This window comes from Carassius gibelio, chromosome B14 (assembly GCF_023724105.1).
Source record: "Carassius gibelio isolate Cgi1373 ecotype wild population from Czech Republic chromosome B14, carGib1.2-hapl.c, whole genome shotgun sequence".
Lineage (NCBI taxonomy): Eukaryota > Metazoa > Chordata > Actinopteri > Cypriniformes > Cyprinidae > Carassius > Carassius gibelio.
In genome coordinates, this window is record NC_068409.1 from 21569023 (window position 1) to 21584978 (window position 15956).

General features: G+C 39.1%; 1 protein-coding gene across 1 annotated transcript in view; it reads right to left on the reverse strand.

Annotated features, from left to right (window-relative positions):
• Positions 1–1242: 1242 nt before the first annotated feature.
• LOC127971385 (glypican-6-like) overlaps positions 1243–15956 on the reverse strand; it is a 36486-nt gene continuing 21772 nt past the window's right edge. Inside the window, exons 2-9 of the mRNA XM_052574367.1 lie at positions 15465–15623; positions 7327–7724; positions 5920–6085; positions 5156–5286; positions 4895–5041; positions 4653–4777; positions 3971–4143; positions 1243–3868 (exon numbers count right to left, since the gene is read on the reverse strand). Of these exons, the coding sequence (XP_052430327.1) occupies positions 3648–3868; positions 3971–4143; positions 4653–4777; positions 4895–5041; positions 5156–5286; positions 5920–6085; positions 7327–7724; positions 15465–15623 (1520 nt within the window). The 3' untranslated portion in view covers positions 1243–3647. The remainder of the gene's footprint in view (positions 3869–3970; positions 4144–4652; positions 4778–4894; positions 5042–5155; positions 5287–5919; positions 6086–7326; positions 7725–15464; positions 15624–15956) is intronic.

Genomic DNA, 15956 nt, shown 5'->3' on the forward strand with positions numbered 1-15956 from the left:
ACACTTCTTTTTTCTACTTCAATATTTTATTGCTTATCATATGCACGCCATGCACGTGCGTTTCATATGCACGCCAAAGGCAATATATGTGTATAAATAGAAACAAAATCGTGATATTGATACGCATTTTCATGAGACCGGCCTTTTTTAATGCAATGTTGTACCATAAAAGTAATTTTAAGTTAAAAAAAAAAAAAAGTTAATTCAGTGATTTGTGTTTGATATTATTTGTCTTTATTTACTTTGATTTATGTGGATTTCTTAACGTGATAAATTAAAGGATTTAGCTATGTTAAAATAACAACGAACAATAACATATTTTTACATCTATGCAAATGCATGTACAATATTTGTAACTTAAATATGTAATAATAACATACCGAGAGTAACATTTGTACACTTACAGGTACAACTGACCCTTTGATGGCAGCCATATGCTGAAGTGGTCCTCATTAAAACCCTGGGACTTTGCCATAAACCTACCCCTCACATAAAACTTTCATTAGGACATAAATGAGTAAGGTGCCCACAATGTAAATTTTTACTAGTATAATAATATTTTTGATCTCTATAACATAGGGAATGCAGGGCCACACACTCACCTTTATCTGATTCACAGAATATTGCTTTTCAGACAAAACCAATGTTATTATGCTGGTTGATGTTGTCTTAGGCTATTATATATGCAAAACACTAGTGCTATAATAAATACTTATTAAAAATAACATACAAAAATACTAGCTAACATTTATTAACTATCAGATATACATTTCAGATTAATACTATCCCATACTGGTTTTCTTTAATGTGAGAATATTTCAACATCAGGAATCTAAGCTAACACAAATTCATATTTCACTTAGATTTGACTATATTTGTATTTTGTGTAATAAGCCTGTGGAGGTGTAGTTTTCTTTATATACTGTTTCTATCACATTTATATTCTGTACTGTTGGAAGAAAATAACAAGGGCTGATTATTTTTGAGGTACCTATCAAATATGAATAGTCTGGCAGTCTTCATCTCATCTTGCCAGTTTGTTGATTTAATAACACGCATGTAGATTAAAGGAAGATTTGACACTGCAGTTTAATTAATGGCTGTGATTAATCAGTGTTCATGATTGTCTCAACTCATCCTTTGTTTTCTTTTGTGTTTTACTAAATGGTCTCTCAAAGAGACTTTCAAAGCATTTCAGTAAAACTAATACCTTAAAGCAGAAATGACTCACGACACACCACATTTAAATATCTGCAGTCTTTATTTCAACAAGACTAAGAAATGTTTAATATAACTTTTTTCTTACATTTTTAGCATCTATCTCTTTGTTTCGCCCATATTAAGCACATACTCTGAATGGGTAAAATCTGATGAACATCTCTCAGAGACCACTAAAACGACTGCTCATTATTTACAATTTTTTTCTTTCTTTTCTTTTCTTTTCTTTTCTTTCTTCAGTCTCTCTCACTCCTCATTGCAGATGACTCCACTGATGTACAGGCCTGCAGGCCTGCGATCTGTCCACCTGAAGGTCAGCGATCAATCTAAAGATGACACTGCAGAGGTTCATTTAAGAGTCCATATCATCTTCACACTGATTCGTAGTAGCTGGACATACTAAACACAAGACACTTCCTTTCCTGGTCATTGCATCAGAGCCATCTTAACATGTGACAGTGGGAAGCTTTGGGTCAGAAGTATAGAAAACACCTATTGCTTTCTATTCCTGGCAGCACATCAGACTAGAAAAATACATAACTGATCTGAGGTGCGTAGCATTGCTGTAGAGATCAGGCTAACGAAACCCTGACGATGTCTGAGGACTGGCCATTCATCCATAGATACTGAATGAACCTCCAAACGAATCAAGAAAAATGAACGTAAAAAGTATGCATGCTGCAGATACGATTAAAAGCATCATTTAAAACTCTCTTGCCGTGAGGTATTTGAATGCCAATTAAAAGTGCATGTGGCATCAGGAACGATCAAGGACCGATGGCCAGCCCTGTCCTTGCATCAGCTTGTACAATTTTCACAATCCCCTTACATAAAACTGTAACGACAAAACAAATGCTTACGGTAGCCCGGTTTACAAAATTCAAATATTATGTAACATGAAATTCGAAGCCAATTTAAAACCATCTGTTAAACTGTGAATTCATTAGAACGCATTCATCTACAGACATAAATATTTTGAATAGTGAAATCAAGATAGCTAGGAAAGCGATGCCTGCAAATGACTTTTAAAGAGATGTGTGGTTAAATAACTTACTGTACAAGAGCGAGGAGAGCTAGTATTTCTGAGAGGTGGGTGAAAAGCCCTTTTAAATCAACGAGCACTTGTCTGACATCTGAATGGGAAAGCGCATACATAGCCACTTTTGAAATTAATGTTGAAACCCACCGTACATGCACGCAGCCTATTGCTCTATATGAGAAATGGTTTTAAAAAGTGTACCGACTTCAATGGATATCAACAGAGAATGGGGAGAAGGCTGGATGTTTTAGGTTACAAACAGAAATAAAAGTAAGAAAAACGTAAAGAGGCCATCCAACCTCTCAAATCAGCACCGTCTGTTACTGTGTAGTGAAATCTGTAGCAGTACCGATCATAGATTTATACCTTACAATACACTTCTAGCAAAATAAAAACCTCCACATAAAACCCTGTGTAAAATTCCTCTTGACAGCTCAGTCTTAAGCCATCTTCAGCATACGCTCGTATCCACCCGGTCCAGTAAAAAACAACTTTACTCAGGCCACAAAGTCCACATCATGCAGAATACATGATCTTCTTTGAGGGAACCATCGAGGCCTATTCAATGCATCAACTTTAGACAGACCTTACCTAACCCAAACTCCTTCCTTATCACACACTATTAAGTTATTACTGAAGACTATATTCTCAAGTTATATATTATACTGCCAAAAACACTTGGGATGATGATACGGGGGCTGTGAAAAAAAGTTACAGAAAAAAAACAAATAACAAAAAAAAAACACTTTGTGTCTGGGATCCTCTAGTTTTGACTTCACTCAAAAGGCAGCATTGCATACATTTTTGTTGGTTGCAACCCTTTTTATGAATGAGTTTTTATCATGCTCAAATTCAGGAACGTATATACGATCTGCAGCCAACCAAAGCCTCCATGCACACCAAATGTATAAAAAAAAATCTGAGTACTTCATACAGATTTGCTTAAATCATACGTGTTATATGGGTTGATTAATTGTTAAACTTTTATAAAAAGCGCTTGGATGATATATACAGCCAATCGTACACACCATCCACCCAAGCACATACTCAATCTGACTTACTTTCCAACTAACACTTATTTTAACCATAACTGAAAAAAATCACGATGAGTTGTCAATGATTCTGGACACTACAGACACGGAGGAATAAAGCCCAGCGGCCGTGAGATGCAGCGTGGAAACGTATAGCTGTACATAAATGAAGTCCGTTCTTATAAACACAAAAAAATACACTGAAGGGAAGTTATTTGAGGATTAATAACTTGAGTGTCTTCCCCAGATGGCAGGCAGACGGAGATCCTGAAAGCAGTGTCTTTAATGTCCTAAGGCAGTTTTCTGCTCTCTTGTTCAAATTCGTACAAACACACATCCTCTTCCTCTCTGGGCCGGTCTTATCTCATGTGTGGGGCGAGCAGGGCGAGCAGGAGTGCCGTCGCAGCCAGGGTCAGGCTGAAAGGTGCCAACCGTGTACCACTAGAGGGCTGTTTGTTAGGTTGAACATCGATAATGCGAGGTTTAATGGGCGTTGGGGTGGAGAAGTAGATGTCCCCGTCACTGTCACAAGGGGCCGAGTCACAGCCACTTCCACTTTCCTCTCCACTGCCGGCATCCTCTGAAGAAAAATAGATAAATGTTAAAAACAGGCTTGTATGATGTCATCTTGACATTTCATACTGAATTCATTTTGAACTGAACCACAAGCGATGCCTCGTACCATTGACAAATGAGATGTCAGTGCCAGTGTAAGCAGCCTTAAGCCGACTGGTCATTTCCTTCAGCACTGCTATCTGTCGCCGAATCACCATGTCTGGTTTGGTGATGTCAACTTCCACATCTGGATTAGACACCTGATTGGCTAAGCCATTGCCTATGACAACAGATTCGTACCTGCATGTGAAAAAAAGGTAGGGAAAGTTGAGAGGACGGCCAATGTTGAAGGTTAAGGTAGGAATGAAATGGAGGAATTCGACTGTATCTGGGTAAGCAAGCAATAAGCGTGTCTTTTAAAAACTCGTGGAAAAATTTCAATATAATGCCATGTGGTTTAACAAGTTAAAAGTAACACCTTATTTTCCTTACACTAGTGTAAGTGTTCACACCTTAATTCATTTTTCAAAACAAAATGTTGAATTCAATTCAAATTTGCAGTGAGTTGTACCACATGACCTTGCTTTGTCATAAAAATATCTAATTATTTGATTTGCCTTTTTTTATTAGGATACAACAGTATATGAGACAGGAAGTGTAGTAGGAGAAGAAGAGGGGGACAGGATCAGGAAGACTTTATACATTTTTTGATGTAATGACTTTAAAATACCTCAGATATAAAGAGAACATATAAATTGCATTTAAAAGCAATTTTGATCGAAAATTGGTGCTTCGTCTCATTGACCCACCTGCTTTTGGCTGTACCATTCCAGCATTCATCACCGACAGCAATTCGCTCTCCAACACACACAGTGTCAGGCAGGGTGGACCAGAACTTCTTGGCATGCTTCAGTTTCTTCTTAACATCAGTCAACTAGGAAACACAGAGTTTGTGTTACAAACAATACATTCTGATCTGGCAAAATCAGTTGACATCTTTTTAAAGAAAACAGAAGTGATGAGTGACAGGAAGGATGCCTATTATCCTTACCAGTCGGTCCAGACTAGTGCCAGCGGCGGTGGTGGGTCTGGCGTCAGGACTGTAGGGTCGGAAACGCCCGGGGAAGCCCGAGTCTTTTGTAGAGCGCCTGGAGCGGAAAGCCATGTTGGGTTTGGGCTGCCCACATCCCTGAAACACCTGAAACAGAAAAATATCTGTCAATACATATGCACCACAATCACACCAAATAATAATAATAATAATAAACATGCATTCCACATGTGACATTTTGAAAAGAAATTAAAAACCTACCTTCTGTGAGACCTGTATGCTGTTTTCCTGCATGTTCATGATGGCGTCTGAAATCTTCACGTCTATGGGATCTATTACTGACTCAAAGTTAAAGGGTCCCTCTAGTCTCTCAGCAAGACCAACCATGGAATCTGAAATTCAGAATATATAAAATAAATGCATTAATAAAGGGAACACCCTTAAAGCAATGCATGACATCAATGCTTTCAATTACCCATGCTCAAAAAAATGCAGTAATTTTCAGCACTAGAGGGCAGCATACAGTCATCTGTGCAGGCTAAGCTCTTAAAGAAATGTAGGCTGTTGTGCGAACAGCTCGTTAAACAGTCAGAGGCCTGAACAAGGCGCCCCAATTAAGGTTCCCCACAAAGCTGACAGGCAGGGTGAGCAAAGCCAGTCCCAGAGTCCCACGAGCCAGGAACACTTTGCAAGAGAGCATGAGAATGTGTGACGGGACCTGAGACCACACGGCCTTCAGAGTCACCAGAGGCCCAAAACACTTCATGAAACACATGCGTGGATAAAAACAGAGCCGCTCCCCAGTGTTCACTCCTAATCCAAGTCGACTCCAACTCTGCTTTCAAGCTGAGGCTTCACATAAATTGTTTTGGCCTCAGAGCAAGTGGAAACCATTTCAATGTGACCTGTTCATTTTTAATCTGTGCTTATGATACTCCTCTGCTTAGTGTGGAAAACTGGCTCCATTACATTAAGTAATGGCTGAGTAATAAATCAATTACTTGAGCCATTTAACACTCTCTTACCAAGGAAGTTATTCCACTCTGTGTCCAGATCGGCCTGATTGGCCAGGCAGCCTCGCATGACGTTGAGACAGTAGTTCTTGCAGGGCTTCAGAGCCACCTGACCGGTACAGTACGGACAGTATAACATCTTCATAGCCGCACGCACACAACTCGGAGAGGAACTAACCTGAAAGAGAGGACGAACAAGAAGATTGAGCAGAGTCAGCAAAACAGACACAGGAGGGAAAGGTTAATGAGTCCGTAACCTAATTCATATGCCTGATGCTGCTGATAAAACTCTGAACAAAGAGCATAAGGTCACTGCCGAAGCTGTGTTTGCGTAATTTATCATTGCAGGTTCAATTGCTTCTACTAACCCAACTACACACAACGAGAAGCCTTGGCCTATGATCTTTTAATGCTGGAAGATAAGCCTTGATTGGTCCATCCAGGTGTCCACCTTCACAGACTGATAAACCCTATAGAAAACCTGTACTTTCGATCTCTGCTGTCCCTGATCTCTGACTTGCTTAGTAAACAAGTCGCCATGTTAGCCACAGTCAACTCTAGGCCTGGGTATTGATGAAGATTTCCCCATTTCAATCTGTTTCTGATTTACAAACTCTTGCATTTTATTTTATTCTGATTCGCTGGAGTGTATGTCAATTATGATTTTACTTCCATAAAGACATCCTCTGTTTGCTAAAGTTTTAATCAGGCCAGTGTTTCAGACTGATTCAAACTTAATTAAACAGACCTTTTTGAACTATTCAATAAAATAATCTGTTTATAAGCAGAGTTATCTTCAACTAATACAAAAAGGTAAAAAATTAAATTAAAATAATGTGTTAATTAAAATAAGTGCAATTTTTTTTTTTTAGATCTGATTAGTCAGTTGCTGGAAATAATTAAACTGAAATAAAGTGAAAATATATATATATAGTTACATTTTAAATATATAAAGAAAAAAGCTCATATCATTTCTATAAAATTTAAGTCAAATTTAAAGGAAAATTTATAAACCAACTCAAAAATATGAAAAAAATAAACCTAATACTAAAATAACAGTTCATAAGAGTTGTTCATTTCTTGAATCAGGCTACTCTGATTGTGAAGTATGTTTTTAATTCCCTAAAAGAACTGACTTGGATCTTCTTGAATCAAACTACATTAGTCATGCTTTTAGTTATGATTTTTAATGCACTACAAGAAATAATTATTAGTCACATGTTTCTGGATCAGACTACATTGGTAACACTGTATTGTTTTGCATGCAGCCCTTAAGGACAGATTACTTTTCTTGCCATTATTTTGTCTTAGTATTGTATCACATTCAATGAATAATTTTATTTTTATTTTTTGAAAATGTAATCTTATTTACTTCTCCCAAATCAAAGTAACATTAAAAAAACGAAGACAGCTTCTCACCGTGGAGACTTTGTCCACCACATCAGGCATTAGTGCCAGGCCGTGTGTGAACGTGCGAACTGCGATGAAGGACCGGGTCAACTGCAGGCGCAGCTTGCGTGGAACATCGCCGAAGGGTTTTAGCTGGTCCATGTGCCTGCTGACGCACTCCATGTATGATTCGTTGAACTCATACTGCACATTGACCAGTCGGAACATGCGCTCCAAAAGCTCCGTCCAGAAATCCGTTAGCATGTCGTCCAGGTTGACGGCGATGCTCCCACGGTTGTAGTAGTTGCGTAGCTCACTGAAGAAACGCTCAAAGAGCTCGGCGTTCTTCACATACATCAAGCCGTAGGTCCGCACGAACATGTCATTGAGAGATTTCTCTGCATTGTTTAACAGCTCTCTGAAGAACTCTGAAAAGAGGGACAATAACGAGAGAGTTGTAAATGTCAAAGGTGATACATTTTCAAGTGTATTCCTTATATGTTCCAATAAGTTTCCAAACAAGCTTCCAAATATTAAATGCATATTGTGTGTGTGTGTCTGTTTATGTATAATATATATATATATATATATATATATATATATATATATATATATATATATAAGGTGATATTATCAATGAAAAAAGTTTTACACAAAAAGTATTACACTTAACATACTTGAGAACAACAAAAAATGCACTTTGTAATCATGTCAAATTACAAATTTTACTTTAAGCTACACTATTAATCGTCTTAATATTTTTTGAACACTTATATTGTTGACTAGTATTAAAGCACATGAAAAGTATGCGATTATAATTTTAATTTTGGCACTTTACTTGATAAGTAGATTAAAAGTTTCAATTTTAAATATGCTACATTTCAGTTTCATCATTAACTGTCAAACTCCAAAAAGGACCAATAAAAAAAATAAAAAAAAAAAAACACTAAAAAGGAACAAAATGTAGTCTATGTACTATATTCTTAGTCTTATGAAGCCATATGATAGGTTTATGCAAGGAACAGTTTGACAGTGATTTTTCACTCAATTGAAAATATAGTGCAGGTTTGACATCATGATGCTTTGTTATGAGTAGTGTTGCACGGTGCACCGATACTTCAAAAGTATCGCGATTCTCGGGAAAATAAAAACGTCACGATTCCAAAATTTATTAGTATCGATAAGGTTTTCTTGCATAATTAACATTTTAATTGTTTGGTCAGAAAGTTCATATATAATATTCACATTAATCAGGGATTAAATGTGAAGTTATGTTCTGTATGCTAAATATGAAAACGAGCGTATCTGCACAGCATCTATAACTGCGCTTTGTATCTGCTGATTGCTGATCGAGATTTACATGCTTGGTTCACTGACCCTGTCATTTCGTTCATAAACGAGATGTGTCAGTTCATTCAACTCATTAACGAATAAGAAGATCTCTCGATCTCGTTCTGTGAAAGGCGTATGGGTTCACTACATTCAACAAATCACATGCTCCGTCACATCTTGAGTAACTCTCTGACAGGATGAAACAGTTCACAGAGCTGTTAACGAGCTGCGCATGTACTGCTATAAGCGCCGTGCTCGCGCTTTTCTAATCGCGCTTCTCTGCTCGCGTGCTGCTGTGGAGAGAGGAACTTCAGTGAGTGAATGAGAAATAGGAGTCAGTGGATTACCTGAACGAGAACGATTCGTTCACCTAAAAGATTCGTTCACGGACGAACCATCACTAGTGCAATTTCATATATCCTATATTAAATATTTGGAATATATATTTTCATATTTTGTTAGGTTCTTTGATTAGGTTAAGAAGCAAGTAGCAACGTATCTTCCGTGATGTCCATGATGCGTGGGTCAGGGTGGGTAAAGAAATGTTACTTTATTTGCGGGCTGGGGCGGGCCAAATAATTTCATAATAGCGGAACCCGCGGGTTGAAAAAAAAAACAGACCCGCGCATCACGCTGCATGAATGTCATTGCTCTAATAAATTTTTTCTATTTTGATATTTCATAATTTGTTCAAATGTTTAATATATCTGCTGTTCATATGTTCATTTATTAGTGTGTTATATGATTATGATATTTGAGAGTGTATTTTCCCTATTCAGGAAAAGTATTGGAAAAGTATCGAAACACCAATTCTTGACTAGGTATCTGTATCGAACCAATAATTTTGGTATCGTGACAACACTAGTTATGAGACGCTCAAAATTCAGTAACGATTGATGAAGTTAAAAAGTTTAACTTTTTTTAAGTATACAAGTTATTGTCTTCAAAAGACCTGGAATACAGGAAAAGTCATCCTGACTACATTTACAGTGCTTGTTTTGTGTCTTTTTTGATATGTGATAGATGTGACCACTATGAATTGTCAGAAAAGATCTGACAGAAAATGGGAAATATTTAATTTGGAACATGGCAGGAAGTAGCTAAATGATCTACCATTTTAAGATTCATTAGCTGTACATCACGAAACTTTTGCAAATGGGAAATACTTTAAGTATTCTTGCATGAGAAATAAGACACAAGATAAGAAATGTAATCTCTACATCTTATCTCAAAAAGAATGTGCACTTACTGGCCATGAACACAAAAATAACAGATATGAATTGGAAAACATGTGTAACATGGAACAGAGTATGCACTTCAGAAAAAGCACACAGACTGTAAACTTTAACACGTATAAAATGAATTGTTATTAACTTTGGAACGTCAGCTGGCAGCACGTCCATGACTTTGTCATTACAATGACGCTCGAGAGACAGCGATTTAGTGCTCCACATTGCCCTCCTCGGCCTAACTTGCTCTCACTGACTGGAAAACCTACCAGAATCGCAAGGGAGGCCAGAAAAGCACACGGTTATTATCTAAACAGATTAATGCATATTCCATTTGACCCAACACAAGGTTTTTACTCGCTACGTTCCAGGAAAATAACTTTTGTGTATAAGGAGAAAGAGCTGAAAGCGCAGAAAGGATGAAGGGCAGCTAACGTCTCGCCCATCAAGCCGGTTGAGGCTGACTGCTATCAATGGCATTTTCCTGTTGTCACATTCCATTCGCTTTTCTTACTCTTCGCACCGCTCCCGCTCTGTCCTTCAGAAGGCTTTTCAATAGTATTACTGAATATGCTGACCCCCCTCCCCGAAAACGGACCTGTACCCCCCCGAAACCCCTCGCACTCGCTGACTCTCTCCTGCTTTCAGTTCATCAGTGGCTTCAGAAGGCTCTCTTCATTGGAGACGGGGAACAATGCCCTACTTCATCCTGAGGAATGTCAGACCCCCTTCCCTCCCAGCCTCCCCAAATAATCCAGCCCCTCTCTCCCATGAAACCCTCTCTCTCTCCCGGGCCGGCAAACGCTACTTTCTTAATCTGAACAAAATGAGAATTTCAAAGAAATGCTTCCCCTCTCTTCCCGCGCTCACTCCGCAAAGCGCACCATTTGTTCTCTGCCTTTGTATCACCTTTCTCCTCTCACTAAAAGCCCGCCGGCCCGCAGCACAGATGCCCTGCGCATAATGAGTGAGACTTTGAAGTGTTAAGTGGCATGCATCTGTGTTCTCGTAAACCGTCTTTCACTACCCATAGGCTTCGTCGACACAAACAAGACACCTAAGGTTTATAAACAAACAAAGCACGCTGTGCCGCTGTCAATTCCACCTCAAGCTAACACAGCCAGCTGAATGACAAGAGGTGTGTGTGTGTGAGAGAGACGGACAGGGGAATGCGAGTGTATTTGAGGGCTTTTCTTAATGCCCCCATCCTGCTGTGTAACCACGGATACCGGAAACACCGCAGGCCTCGCATTTAGCTTCCCTCCCATGAGTGGCCCTCGGCCCCTGGCCCCACACAGGGAGAGATAGAAGGCACCCAGCTCCACGCTCCATTGACAGAGATTAAACCTTAAGGGCCACTGCACCCGCCTTCCTCCAGATCCCCAGGAATGCCAAAGCTGTCACAAGTTTAAAGTCAGGGGGAGGAAAGAACGAGGTGAGGATGAGGAGGAGAATATTTTCCAGGTTTGCAAGTCAGTGTGCCATTACCAAAGAAAACACGAATTTACATAAGCCACTTGTCAGAAAACCACTTCAAGGACGAGCATACTAAATCACATTCAAGTTAAATTAATTTCTGTAGTTCTTGGAAGATTTTTGTGCATATGCATCAAGGCACAATAATTATAGACCAAGCTAGATGCAAAAAAAAAAAACCTTGTTAAACTGCTTGTGGGTCAATGGCATGACACTTTAGTATAGGGACCAATTCTCTCTATTACTAGTTGTGTATTAGCATGCCTGTTTTAAACAGTTTATTAGTACTTATAAATCACATTTTCTGCATGACCATATTGTAATTCCCTAATATAACTCATTACCTAAACTTAACAACTACCTTACTAACTATTAATAGGCAGCAAATTAGTAGTTTATTGAAGCAAAAGTTGTAGGTAAAGGGTTCAACCAATAATGAAAATTAGCCCATAAATTACTCACCCTAGGTTTATATCACTTTCTTCTTTCAAACGAATTCAGTCGGAGTTATATTAAAAACTTTCTTTGATCTTTCAAGCTGTTAAATGGCACTCAGCAGGTGTTGCAGTGCATCAGTCCAAAAGAAGTTAAATAAAAAGCGCCCATCCTTAATAAAAAAAAAGTGTCTCACCGAGCTCCAGAGGGTGAACAAAGTCCTCCTGTAGTGAATCGATGCGTTTTTGTAAGAAAAATAACTATATTTAAAACGTAATAATCACTTTAATCTAGTTTGTGCCAACAGTTGTACATGGAAGCAGCTCCGGACAGATGACGTATGGAGGTCGGCGTTGCGTAAGCACCAATCAGAAATTGCAAATGCGTAAGCGCAAGTGAGCGATCAAAACATTAGTTTTAAATGAGTTTAAAAGATTTTTCTTTTAAATTTTCCTTTTCTTTGTAGTGGACATCAAGTTGTGCATAAAGCAAAGTCAGTCGCTCAGCATCCACCATCCCCCACACCCTACACTCTCCACATACTTGCCAACATAACAGCATAACTGCTGAGATTTTGGGACCCAGTGTTGTTAGTGTTACAGTTGGAGGGGCGTTACTCAGGCATCCTACTTCGTCATTAAAAAACACTTTATGATACACTGGAGTCTGCCAACAAGCAGACTGCGGACCTCCCTTCTGATTTTTCCATTAAAACAACCTTTCTGCATCGATTTAGAAATGTGTGTGAAAGGTTATCCTGGAGGATGAACTACAGAACCATATAAGAATATATAAGAGGAGGAATGGAACGGCTCAACAAATGCCTCAACACAGGTCCCAAATCTCTAAGCACTCAAACATGTTCTTCAGACATCCAGAGGAGGGAAAATTCCTTATTCACTGTCCCGCCCTCCACACTAGCTTATTCCCCAACTCATCCCCTTTTGATAACTCTTCTTTATCCCAGGCGCTAATTGTTCCCCATTTGTGCCAATTAGTTGCTCAGCTTCTTTCTTTACTTGTGGGATTTCAAACCCCCCTGCAGAGGCGTAGAGGATAAGAATTTGGATGGGGGTTAATCCTAATTCTTACAGCGCAATCACAACTCCTCCAGACAGGGTCACCTAGACCCAGACCGGACGCACAGGGAGGAACAAACACACCAAGCTCTAGAGGAAAACTATTTCTGGTAGGGGACTTAATTGCCTGTAACTCCAACCTCGAGACTTTAAAAGCAGAAGCTGCTTCCAGTGCACACGCACCCAAACTCACTTTGTGAGTGTGTGCGCTTAAATTCATTTCATCTTAATGACATCTAGCCTCTGTGTTGATAGGGAACATGTTCTACCGCATTTCCTGCTGAACAAGTTGTGTGTAACCACTTAGTCTTCATTACCTACTATAAATACATTCACCTCTGCGTCCTGTAGGCCTGACCAGCACAGAGGAAATGTCTCGTTTGTGTGCGTAAACGAGAAAAATGTGTTTCTTCTACAGCAAAAACACTCTCAAAGACACTCAAGCATCTCATTTACACCTTAGACATTTCCAAAGTGAAGAAAATACTTACGTTTCAGTGAAAGAATGCATTGATGGTGTCTTTGTTTGCAAGCATAAAAGCTATTGGTATTTTAAGTCCGTTTAGCTCATTAAGTCACATGCCAGGGTCTAGTGCACATTTTACGCAGACTGGCGATTCAGAGCGTATTCCCACGGTAAGAGTTCAAAAGACCTGAGAACCTGGAGATGGAGGAGAAATGAAAGGCATAGACTTATGGCAGAGAGAAAAGGGGGAGAACGGGGACAAAAGGCAGCAGAGAAAAAGAGCAGAGGAGGAGGCGGGAGGGATTCCGACACGTCACATTCCTGCTCACATCTGGCTGCAATACACACGATCCCTGTTACCATTCACTCCCTGAAGTCGCACTTTCTTTTTACATTCACACAAACAGGCAATCTTTAGAGCCGACCAGGTCACCTCTCACTTCCATTAATGTTCCCTGCAAGCCATCACCTCTGATTCTGTTTCCTTCTTCCGCAACAGGGATCTAAAAACATGTTTTTTTTCAGTATCACGATTCTATTCAAACATAAACGTAATAAATGCCTAATAAACCAATCTAATATGCCTTATAGTGCTGTCTATTATCATCAAACATTGACAAGAAAAAGAAAAATACCTTACATCGCACAGTGAAATGAATATACTATTGAAGGCACTCACATGTAAGTAATTTTTCCTTGCTAACAATTTTAATAATAATAATTACTGATAGAACAACAATTATTCTTATTATTTTAAAAAATCTCATTAATATTAAAATACCTTTAAGAGAGAAAAACATTGAAATTGTATTTATTTTTATATTTAAATTTTCTTTTTTGTTGTTAATAAAGTTGCTTAATTATTATTTACAACAGAAACAAATATTTTTTATTAATAATATAATTATTATCATTAAACAAGACAAGACATTAACGAGAAATTTAAAAACCTTATTTAAATTCTAATTTGCCTAAACCAAGCAAATCCTTTTCTTGCTAAAAATGTTGTTTAATATGAATATTATTTATAATTCACTTTGAATTCATTCTTGATTAATAGAGAATTGTGAAAATCTCACTGGTATTGCTTTGACTATTGAATATTTAGTATTATGACAACACTAGTCACACAAACACTTATATTATCATCAGATGTTGTTACACATAATTTAGGAGTTTGCTTCAAACAACCCAGAACATCATAACACACCCCAGCTCTGACAAAACTTGCCAGAAAAGCGACTGTGTTGAGTCCATTCAAAACCGCCCGGCTGCTCTGCCAGAGACACAGAGCTTTAGTAAAGCTGGCCGGCCACATGCAAGTTAACATGGATCTCATTTAGAAATAGCTGTGGCTCAGAGCGGATGGGTGACGAATCATGTGTGAGTGGAGGGAGATGTGCCATCAGCACTTCATTTATTCCTTCCTTTTCTGTCCAGTCATTGACCAATCAATCCAAACACCATCTCACCGTTTCATTTCAGAGGCTACAGTCCTTTACAGCCCTGGCTTGATTGTATCTACCCAGAGAGATGGTTTTCTATTAAATGTACCCTTGATGAACTCAAGCTGGATGCGTGTGACCAGGCCTTTAGTTTGTCTCACTTTTCCCCATTTGACACACTCTTTATGGCATGAAGAGAAGCAAACACATAAAACATGCATTATAAACCAGACGAGTATGTGTGTGTGTGTTAGCCGGCGGAGCGTCTGTGGGGTTTTCCCCTCCTGAATGAGTCAGCAGTGTCGATGCATGTTCCCATGCACCCCTCTGCCCTGCACTGGGGAAACCTGATCCCGCTCTCCCAGCCTGATATTCCCTGCCACATGCACTGCAGAGAGAAAGCCAGGCCTCTGCATGTGTGTGTGGTCTGTCTGCAAGCCTGAGAGTGTGCGCGTGAGTGTGTGTGTGTGTGTGGCAGATGACTGTGGGATGTTGAGGGACAGGTGGAGAAATGGATGTATAGACTGTGTGTCTGGCAGCCGGGGGTGTCCGTCAAACTAACTGTAACACTGTATGGAAGGGCAGCACGAGCAGATCAGCAACTGATTAACCGACAATATCGCCACACATTTTGATGCAAATGACAAGCAAAGCGTTCAGATTTGGTAGATTTGCATGCAGGAACGTGTGCAAGAGTTGTACTGACGGTCAAAGTGACGGTGTCTCTGGGTGAAGCTGTTCTGCAGGTTGGAGCTGAGCTGATGAACGGGGGCTTTCAGGTCCATGCGGCTCTGCTGACTCAGTTTCTCCTCCATCTCCAGAGTACAGCAGGAGAAACCTTGAGGACACACCTTCAGGTGATTTCCTGAAAAAGACAGAGAGAATTGTACATTGTAAAAACATAAATCCAACAAAATATTATATATTATTTATTGTACATTTTTTATTTTATTGATGTGAACCAGCTTAGCAACTGCTGTACTATGTAATTTGTAAATGAAAAGGCATTTTTTCACTAATGGTCTCAGACTTCTGGACCCCCACTTTATAATGTAATATAACGCTCTGACAGCATAAGGCTGTTTTACAATGCCAATAAAGCGGTAGTATTTTAAATCTTAAAGACCAAGTCATTTTATTTACTCATTCTTCAACGAATGAACTATGTCTAGACGTTTGGCGAACTGAAAGCTGAAAA